The sequence below is a fragment of the Nerophis lumbriciformis genome, linkage group LG05, assembly GCF_033978685.3.
Source record: "Nerophis lumbriciformis linkage group LG05, RoL_Nlum_v2.1, whole genome shotgun sequence".
Lineage (NCBI taxonomy): Eukaryota > Metazoa > Chordata > Actinopteri > Syngnathiformes > Syngnathidae > Nerophis > Nerophis lumbriciformis.
Genome location: NC_084552.2, coordinates 15,308,174 through 15,319,425, shown reverse-complemented (window position 1 = coordinate 15,319,425; position 11,252 = coordinate 15,308,174). Strand labels below are relative to the sequence as shown.

Below are 11,252 nucleotides of genomic sequence, written 5' to 3'. Positions count from 1 at the left end.
CGCGTCTGCGCATCCAACTCAAAGTCCTCCTGGTAAGAGTCTCTGTTGTCCCAGTTCTCCACGGGCCAATGGTAAAGCTTGACTGTCATCTTCCGGGAATGTAAACAATGAAACACCGGCTGTGTTTGTGTTGCTGCAGTCGGCCGCAATACACTGCTTCCCACCTACAACTTTCTTCTTTGCTGTCTCCATTGTTCATTGAACAAATTGCAAAAGATTCACCAACACAGATGTCCAGAATACTGGGGAATTTTGCGATGAAAACAGACGACTTAATAGCTGGCCACCATGCTGTCCCAAAATGTCCTCTACAATCCGTGACGTCACGCGCTGACGTCATCATACCGAGACGTTTTCAGCAGGATATTTCGCGCGAAATTTAAAATTGCACTTTAGTAAGCTAACCCGGCCGTATTGGCATGTGTTGCAATGTTAAGATTTCATCATTGATATATAAACTACCAGACTGCGTGGTCGGTAGTAGTGGGTTTCAGTAGGCCTTTAATGGTCCTGAGATCTCTTCAATAACATTTTTTATCGTTTCCGTAACAATTCCATTACAATAGACTGAAGTCTTGGATTTGCATTTTTTTCCACAATTTTAACCATTTTCCACTAGTGTCACTTTCGTGAGGAACATTGGGTTGGGATTTCTATCTATGGTGTCACTGAAGTCCTCAGTTGAAACTGGGTCTGGAATCCTTTCCTCCAATTCTGGTCCATATATTTACAAGGTAATTATTGAAGCTTTCAAATACTTCCTTCATGTTGTCATTATTGATGTTTCCGTCATATTGGGGGTAATCCCTCTTAATGCCATTTTTAATAATGCTGTTAAGGATGCACCATGTTGCTCTCATATTGTTTTTGTTCCTGTCTAATAATTGACTGTTATTTTCTTTTCAACATGCTAGTTAGCTTGTTTTATACCTTCTGTGCTTATTTCCTGCCTCTAGTTCTTTGCGTTATACATTTGTGACATAATGTATTGTGGAAGCTGCCTCCTAGCAGCTCCACTGTAGACGTGGCACAAGAGCCAAGCGTGCAGGTTTTAACAAGGTTTTGATGATCAATTGTTTTTTAACAAAGTCTTTCTCCAGCAGAACGTGACTTTTCGGTCACGTCCGTATCCTCTCTCTCTTCTGCTCCCGGCCGCTTACTGTTAAAGACAACGGATGATTAGATTAACACGTACCACCTGTGAAATCCAATCACCTGCCAGCTGTGTCCCGCCGTCAGCACTGCCACGCCCCCGTCTGATGGTGCTCTGTCCTCAGCACCACGGACAGAGGCGGTGACCTTTGCTCCTGCGGTCAATCATTCTTATTACAAGCATTTTTTTTAATCCTTGTATTATTTTTCCTGCTTTCTACTGAGTTGTTTCCATGAACAGTGTTTGACAAAAAGTATTATCAATGTGTTTTTTTAATTTTTTAATGTGTTTTAAGAAATGTTCATTGTCCTATTTTTGATTTTCCAGCTCATTTTTGAAAGCAATCATACTCTTCTCTGTGCATCGTCTTATGACATATATTTAAAGACAAGCTTTGTGTTGTTCTTTCTCACTGCGTGACATCTGTTTGCTCTTTTATTCCACATTTTGCTGCCCTTTTATTTTGACAATATCCTGCAGGCCCAAAAAAACTCCAGCTGCGTGCCGCAAACGACTCCTGCGGCCACACTTTGGACATGCGTGCCTGTTACGACAAAATGGTAAGTATTCTGCCAACGGATGGTACACTGAAATTATATTTTTACGAAAGGAATAGTAAAAAATCTACCAAGGATTAAATCTATTTTTGTGGCAGTCATGAAAGGAAACTATTGCACCTGCATCTTCAAACAAAAACACATTCTCAAATCAATTTATTTTGTGCTGTGCAGTCTTTGTTTATTTGAAGGACAACGTGCAGTTACATTAAGAAGATGACTGCACCAGATTTAGCACCATGCACTTATGGTGCATCTAACGTCCACAATAAAATGACACAGGAATTGAAAAAACACAACAATATTGCAATTGCATAATGATAAACCATTTTAAAATACAAGTACAATACATAGAGCAGGGGTGTCAAACTCACCACATCGCAGTTTTGGTTGCCCTCAGAGGGCCGCATTTAACAATGAATGATATACGAATATACATGTGTGTGTGTATATATATATATATATGATACAATAACAATGTATTTTTTTTACATAAGCTGCAAAAAAATATTTAAATTTTACTTTAAAAACTGCCAGCTCAGTCACCAGACTTTTACAGTAAAAGCAGTGGGTTTTTTACAGCATACAAAAAATAAATAATATAAGGAATGGAATGGAAAAACAATACCACTGTTTTTAGCAGCAAAATTCAATGAAGGTTTTTTTTTTTTTAATGTAAAATCTTGTTTTAATGTTTTTTTTTATTGTTTTTGTGTCTTATTGTGTATGGGGGGAAAAAACAGTACCAAAGTTGATTTTACGGTAAAAAAAACTCAGTCGGCGGAATTAAACGTAAAATCTATTGTGAATTTTACAGTCTACAATTTGATTGATCATTTGTAGGGATGTCCGGTAATGGCTTTTTGCCGATATCCAATTTTCCGATATTGTCCAATTTTTTAATTACCGATACCGATATCAACCGATACTGATATATACAGTCGTGGAATGAACACATTATTATGCCTAATTTGGACAACCAGGTATGGTGAAGATAAGGTCCTTTTTAAAAAAAATTATAAAATAAGATAAATAAATTAAAAACATTTTCTTGAATAAAAAATAAAGTAAAACAATATAAAAACAGTTACATAGAAACTTGTAATGAATGAAAATGAGTAAAATTAACTGTTAGTGGACCAGCAGCACGCACAATCATGTGTGCTTGCGGACTGTATTCCGGCAGACTGTATTGATATATATTGATATATAATGTAGGAACCAGAATATTAATAACAGAAAGAAACAACCCTTTTGTGTGAATGAGTGTAAATGGGGGAGGGAGGTTTTTTGGGTTGGTGCACTAATTGTAAGTGTATCTTGTGTTTTTTATGTTGATTTAAAAAAAACAAAAAAAAACGATACCGATCATTTCCGATATTACATTTTAAAGCATATTATCGGACATCTCTAATCATTTGTTTTGAAATCATAAGTCAAGCAGATGGACAGATGGATAAATACTGTACTAAAGTACACTATTTATCTTTTTTTTAACAAAAAAAATATTTTTGGAATACATGATAATATAATATTTAGTATTTATCTCTTTTTTAACAAAAAAATATTTTTGGAATACATGATAATATAATATTTAGATTTTGATATTGATTAGTATTTATCTTTTTTTTAACAAAAAAATATTTTTGGAATACATGATAATATAATATTTAGATTTTGATAATATTGAATTGCATACAGTACATGATTTGTAATGTCACATGGGAAAGAACGCATATTATTTCCGGGCTTTCGCGGGCCGCATAAAATAATGTGGCGGGCCAGATTAGGCCCCCGGGCCTTGAGTTTCACACCTGTGACATAGAGGGTATGTGAGTTACAAATCAGTGGGTTGAATCAAATCAAAGTTACAGTATTTTAGCAGCTTCATTTAAAGTGCAGAAGTATATAAAGTGCTGTTTTTTTTTTTTTAGTTGCATTGCTCATGTTTTGGGCTATTCAATTCCAGTTATTGGTTCTGTGTTTAGCCAATTCAGTTGGATGTTATAATGAAAGTTTGCATTAAAATAACAATATTTGTTATTTTTTTAGGGATTTGAAGATGCATTACGTGTAAACTTTAGCTTATATAATTGTTTTAAAAAAAACAAAAAAAACGCATTAGTAATCATGACAAGTAGTTTTATTTTGAAACCCTTAACCGGAATAGGTCGTGTTACCACACGCTTGTAGGTCAGATTGTGTCCTGCTTATTCAATGGCCGGAAACGGCGGATGCCGCAACATTGTAACGGCGCTGAATAGAGGATTTTTAACACGCCAACTGGAACCAGCCTTGGTTTTACTCCGTGGAAGGTGCGGTCCTAACCGGGCGAAGTAAAAAGATTTGACCATTTTTTCCTCCCTGGACATTTTGTCTTTACTGTGTGGACTGTAAAGCCGACACGATTACACAACCTCTGACGGGATCAAAGGGGACAGTCGTTCCGCACCGGAAGAACCACAAATGTATCGCATTAATATAACCGGGGGTTCCCAAACTAAGGGTCAGGGGCCCGGTTTGGACCACGAGGCAATTTTTGTTTTTCCTAGTAATTTTATTTTTGAATAATTTTGTTGTGATGCTGCTCAACTGCGAGCGTCCTTTAACTCTTCTGAGTTACTCGGACGTGCCGCCCCGGGTCATCGAGAACTTCATCCTGACCGGCTACCGCTTCCCCAACTACAGCTTCCGGGATTGCGTCCTGTCGGCGTTCCGGCCCACCAACGAGACGGGCAACTTCTGGACGCACTTCCTCCCCGTGTTCGTGTTCGCCTACCACTTCGCCGAGGTCTTCGACTGGGAGGAGGCGCCGTCCGGGTGGCACCCGTTTTTCTACCCGCTCTGGACCTACTTCCTGTGCGTTTCGTCTCTGTTGGTGTCCAGCAGCTTCGCCCACTTGCTGAACTCCATGTCGCTGGTGGTGAGAGAAGTCTGCTTCTTCGTGGACTACGGGACCATCAGCGCCTACACGGTGGGGTCGTCCTTGGCGTACCATTACTACATCCACCCCCGGCCCGGGCTGGACCAGATAAACGCCGACGGGAACTTGAAGCCTTCGGAGTTCCGACTCTTCTTCGAGACTCTCTACATCCCCAGTGCTTGTGTCGTGGCCATTATTTGCCTCCTGTCCTGCTGCTACACTCGCCAAAAGTGGAGGCGCTATCGATACGCCATCAGGACCCTGGTCTTCCTCCTCCCGTTTCTGGTGTCGTCCACTCCCATATTTTACCGCCTCCTCGTCCGATCGCCGTATTCCACCGCCTCCGTCTTCTTCTACCGCCACTGCTTCTGGCTGCTGGCGGCGGCCGGGTTCAACATCAGCAAGGTCCCGGAGAGGTTGTCGCCGGGTCACTTCGACATCTGGGGTCACAGCCACCAGTGGTTCCATTGCTGCACCTTTTTGTCCATCCTGGACGAGCTCCACATGATCAAGTCGGAGGTGAGGGCCATCCTGGCCGGGTCCGTAGCGCTGCCGCCCGGCCCGGCAGCCGGGGCCACCTACGGGGTCATGCTTTTCCTGCAGGCCACCATCGTCTCAATCATTGTCGCGTTTTCTTGGCATGCCAACTGTCTTTACGGAAATCAACTGGCAAACAAACAACAGAAATGTCACTGATTTCTTAATCATATCTCGTAGTTTCGACACCATTTGATGATGAATAAAAGTCATTAGCCGCTATGCTGAGATGTATGATTTATGATCTACAACAGGGGTGTCAAACTCAGATACAGAGTGGGCCAAAATTTAAAACTGAACAAATTAACCTTCTAATTAACCTTTTAATAGGGACCCAAACAAGTTTTACATTGAATATTGAACAAGCAAGGCTTATATAACTTTATAGTGACATGCAAAATCGAGTTTCAAATACCGGTAATAATAGTAATAAATCAAAATTAACAATGTCATATCAAATACAATTTAAATAAAAATTGAATGCCTCTTTTCTATTTGCAGCCTTTTGAGGTAAATATCAACATTAACTTTTTCCACAGGCTAATAAATGTGAAAATAAAATAACAATTAATAAATCAACAATTCAGGACTTTAAACTGCTCAGTTTGCAACACACTGATCTAATCTGATGTGCCCAAACCAGATACCTGCCATCTTTTCTTGGATGCTAGTTCATTAATGTCAGGGCTCAGGCTTTGAGCTGAGGCAACCTTCATTATCCAACCAAGGTGTTCATCAGTCATTATACCTCGTAGTCCACCCGGACCACAGTCTTGGGGGCGTGCCTTAAAGGCACTGCCTTAATTGAACGTCCTCTACGAGCTGTCGTCACTTCCGCTTTTCATCCATTCTAACAACGTGCCGACCCAGTCACAAGATATGTGCGACTTCTGTATGAACACACTTGGTAATGCAACGCATACTTGATCAACAGCGATACAGGTTACACTGAGGTTGCTCGTATAAACAACTTTAACAATGTTAGAAATATACGCCTCACTGTGAACCCACTACTCCGGCTTCCTCCCACCTCCAAAGACATGCACCTGGGGATAGGTTGATTGGCAACACTAAATTGGCCCTAGTGTGTGAATGTGAGTGTGAATGTTGTCTGTCTATCTGTGTTGGCCCTGCGATGAGGTGGCAACTTGTCCAGGGTGTACCCCGCCTCCTGCCCGATTGTAGCTGAGATAGGCTCCAGCGCCCCCTGCGACCCCAAAGGGAATAAGCGGTAGAAAATGGATGGATGGATGGATGTACTGTGAACCCACACCAAACAAGAATGACAAACACATTTCGGGAGAACATCCGCACCGTAGTACAACATAAACACAACAGAACAAATACCCAGAACCCTTTGCAGCACTAACTTTTCCGGGACGCTACAATATACACTCTCGCTACCACCTTGTAGCTCCCGGAAGAGTTAGTGCTGCAAAGGATTCTGGGTATTTGTTCTGTTGTGTTTATGTTGTGTTACGGTGCAAATGTTCTCCCGAAATGTGTTTGTCATTCTTGTTTGGTGTGGATTCAGTGTGGCGTATATTTCTAACAAAACTTAATGTTGTTTATACAGCAACCCTCAGTGTAACCTGTATCGCTCTTGATCAAGTATGCCTGCATTCACTTGAGTGCAGAAGCCGCACTTATTATGTGACTGAGCCAGCATTTGTTGGGCTGGATGAAAAGCGGATGTGACGATTTTCGGGGCGGACACTGAAATCTGGTACTCTCCCGGTAGGGTTGGCAAGTATGAGAATTAGCGGTGGATGCGGTTTTACCGCGGCAACGCCGCTGAATATAATCGACGGGCCAGCTCTAGTGTTAATTTGATATCGCCTCAAGGGCCAAGTGAAATTACACTAAATTACACCAAATTTGGCCCGCGGGCCAGAGTTTGACACCCATGATCTACAATAAACTTACAGGAGATGATGTAAACATAGGCACACAGGAAGTGATCATGGCGCCACTGTAAATAGTTGGTCTGTGTAAGAGTTTATAATAACAATATCACCAATACTTGTTGATATTCAAGTCACCAAATGGAAATGCGGTTTTTGGATGTTTGTTTATTGGATTTTACGGGCAGAGTAGAGGAGTTCCCATTGGGTCGTTGGCGTATCGTTGGCACTTTTTGAATGTTTTATAGAGTGCAAAGTAGATGACTATCGTTAGCTTCATTGTTAGCCACCTCGTACTTACCGTGTGTGACAAATTAGAATGCATAAACAAGAAATACATAAATGGGTGAGTCCATGGTTCTCGCCCGGAAAAGGGTGGAGTGCCATCTCCGGGTTGGGGAGGAGACCCTGCCCCAAGTGGAGGAGTTCAAGTACCTCGGAGTCTTGTTCTCGAGTGAGGGAAGAGTGGATGGTGAGATCGACGGGCGGATCGGTGCGGCGTCTTGAGTAATGCAGACGCTGTATCGATCCGTTGTGGTGAAGAAGGAGCTGAGCCGGAAGGCAAAGCTCTCAATTTACCGGTCGATCTACGTTCCCATCCTCACCTATGGTCATGAGCTTTGGGGTATGACTGAAAGGACAAGATCACGGGTACAAGCGGCCGAAATGAGTTTCCTCCGCCGGGTGGCGGGGCTCTCCCTTAGAGATAGGGTGAGAAGCTCTGTCATCCAGATTTGGGGTATGACCGAAAGGACAAGATCGCGGCTACAAGAGGCCGAAATGAGTTTCCTCCGCCGGGTGGCGGGACTCTCCCTTAGAGATTGGGTGAGAAGCTCTGTCATCCGGATTTGGGGTATGACCGAAAGGACAAGATCACGGCTACAAGAGGCCGAAATGAGTTTCCTCCGTCGGGTGGCGGGACTCTCCCTTAGAGATAGGGTGAGAAGCTCTGCCATCCAGATTTGGGGTATGACCAAAAGGACAAGATCACGGCTACAAGAGGCCGAAATGAGTTTCCTCCGCCGGGTGGCGGGGCTCTCCCTTAGAGATAGGGTGAGAAGCTCTGTCATCCAGATTTGGGGTATGACCGAAAGGACAAGATCACGGCTACAAGAGGCCGAAATGAGTTTCCTCCGCCGGGTGGCGGGTCTCTCCCTTAGAGATAGGGTGAGAAGCTCTGTCATCCAGATTTGGGGTATGACCGAAAGGACAAGATCACGGCTACAAGAGGCCGAAATGAGTTTCCTCCGCCGGGTGGCGGGTCTCTCCCTTAGAGATAGGGTGAGAAGCTCTGTCATCCAGATTTGGGGTATGACCGAAAAGACAAGATCACGGCTACAAGAGGCCGAAATGAGTTTCCTCCGCCGGGTGGCGGGTCTCTCCCTTAGAGATAGGGTGAGAAGCTCTGTCATCCAGATTTGGGGTATGACCGAAAAGACAAGATCACGGCTACAAGAGGCCGAAATGAGTTTCCTCCGCCGGGTGGCGGGTCTCTCCCTTAGAGATAAGGTGAGAAGCTCTGCCATCCGGGAGGAGCTCAAAGTAAAACCGCTGCTCCTCCACATGGAGAGGAGCCAGATAGGACTGTTTGGGCATCTGGTCAGGATGCCACCCGGACGCCTCCCTAGGGAGGTGTTTAGGACACGTCCGACCGTTAGGAGGCCACGGGGAACACCTAGGACACTTTTGGGTAGACTATGTCTCCCGGCTGGCCTGGGAACGCCTCGGGATCCCCCGGGAGGAGCTGGACGAATTGGCTGGGGAGAGGGAAGTCTGGGATTCCCTGCTTAGGCTGCTGCCCCCGCGACCCCACCTCGGATAAGCGGAAGAAGATGGATGGATGGATCCAAACAGGAACCCCCAGGTTGCTGGCACGGCCACTCTCCCACACCGTCCCAATGTCTTGATGATTATGTCTTTCATAGTCATTGTGAATGATAGGCACTTCTATCAATCACAATCCTTATTCGAGACAAGAACACACATAGGGGACTGCGTGGCGCGGTTGGTAGATTGGCCGTGCCAGCAACCTGAGGGTTCCTGGTTCGATCCCCCACCTACTACCAACCTCGTCACGTCCGTGGTGTCCTTGAGCAAGACACTTCACCCTTGCTCCTGATGGGTCGTGGTTAGGGCCTTGCATGGCAGCTCCCGCCATCAGTGTGTGTGAATGGGTGAATGTGGAAATAGTGTGAAAAGCGCTTTAAAGTATAACCCATTTACGTATTTCTTGTTTATGCATTCTAATTTGTCACAGACGGTAAGTACGAGGTAGTTAACAATGAAGCTAACGATAGTCATCTCAGTTTCTGTTTGACACGTGACTTTTGATCCTTTCTTCATGCAGCATTTTAAGAAGAAAAATGGAATACAATAATTGATTGTAATAATCAAAAAATGATAGGTGCAAAGTTATGTTACGGATTTTTGTTTAATGTTGAAAGTATGTGAGTATCAGGGGTGTCAAAAGATAGATGTTTGGATTGAATTGCTATTCCTAATCAATTAAAAAATAATCCACCCCTGCCTTCCATTTTCTACCGCTTATCCCCTTTGGGGTCGCGGCAGGTGCTGGAGCCTATCTCAGCTGCAATCGGGCGGAAGGCGGGGTACACCCTGGACAAGTCGCCACCTCATCGCAGGGCTAACTGTGTTAAAAAATAATTTAAAAAAAATTTTTTTATTTATGTATTTGTTCTTTTTTAATCAAATCAATCAGACAAATCCTATTGTTGAATCGGGGTTCAGGCTTTGAGCTGAGGCAACCTTCATTATCCAACCAAGGTGTTCATCCCCACCGTGTTGAATTTGTCTCTTGTTGCCTTATTAAAAGTTAAAGTACCAATGATTGTCACACACACTAGGTGTGGCGAAATTACTCTCTGCATTTGACCCTTGATTACCCCCTGTGAGGTGAGGGGAGCAGGAGCAGCAGCGGTGGCCGCGCCCGGAAAAATAATTTTTGGTGATTTAACCCCCAATTCCAACCCTTGATGCTGAGTGCCAAGCAGGGAGGTAATGGGTCCCATTTTATAGTCTTTGGTATGACTCGGCTGGGGTTTGAACTCACGACCTACCGATCTCAGGGCGGACACTCTAACCACTAGGCCAGGGGTCGGCAACCTTTACCACTCAAAGAGCCATTTTGACCCGTTTCACAAAATAAAGAAAACAATGGGAGCCACAAAACTCTTTTGAAATTTAAAATGAAATAACACTGCATACAAAGCTTTTTTTTGCTTCGTGCTATGTATAAACCAGGGGTCTCAGACGTTATTTTGTGGCCCGCACCTAAATATGAAAATGTAATGTTAGTGCGGCCCGCGAGTTTTATATGAATGGCGCTTGACAGCGTCATTCTTGCCAACCTTCCCGATTTTTCCGGAAGATTTCCGTGATTCAGGGCTACTATCCTCTGGAACGTCTGCTGATTTTCACCCTAACAACACTAATAAGGGCTTGCCGCGATGACAATACCATTAGCGCCCTCTACAGCCTGTACTAAGCCCGGTTACATGTTGTATGCGGCCTCTGCCTGCACACGTAAGTGACTGCAAGGCATACTTGGTCAACAGCCATACAGGTTACACTGAGGGTGGCGATATAAACAACTTTAACACTGTTACAAATATGTGCCACACTGTGAACCCACACCAAACAAGAATGACAAACAAACACATTTTGGGAGAACATCCGCACCGTAACACAACATAAACACAACAGAACAAATACCCAGAATCCCATGCATCCCTAACTCTTCCGGGCTACATTATACACCCCCGCTACCACCAAACCCCGCCCCCCCAACCCTGTGGCTCAGCTGCTTTTTTGCCGACCCCCCCGATTTTTCCGGGGAACTTCTGAATTTCAGTGCCTCTCCCGAAAATCTCCCGGGGTAACCATTCTCCGATTTTCACCAGGACAACGATAGTGAGGGCGTGCCGTGATTGCACTGCCTTCAGCAATCTTTACAATCTGTCGTCGCATCAGCTTTTTTCACCATACTATCTGCGTGGCGGCCCAGTCACATGTTATATGGGGTTTCTGCCGACACACGTAAGTAACTGCAAGCATACTTGGTCAACAGCCATACAGGTCACACTGAGGGTGGCGATTTAAACAACTTTAACACTCTTACTAATATGCGCCACAATGTGAACCCACACCAAACAAGAATG

The 11,252-nt window shown here is 44.0% G+C and overlaps 1 protein-coding gene across 1 annotated transcript; it reads left to right on the top strand.

Moving 5' to 3' along the window:
- The first annotated feature begins 3,909 nt into the window (after positions 1–3,909).
- paqr9 (progestin and adipoQ receptor family member 9) lies at positions 3,910–6,366 on the top strand. Its single transcript, XM_061959100.2, has one exon. The coding sequence runs from the start codon at positions 4,292–4,294 to the stop codon at positions 5,327–5,329; it is 1,038 nt and encodes a 345-aa protein (XP_061815084.1). The 5' UTR covers positions 3,910–4,291; the 3' UTR covers positions 5,330–6,366.
- Positions 6,367–11,252: the final 4,886 nt, after the last annotated feature.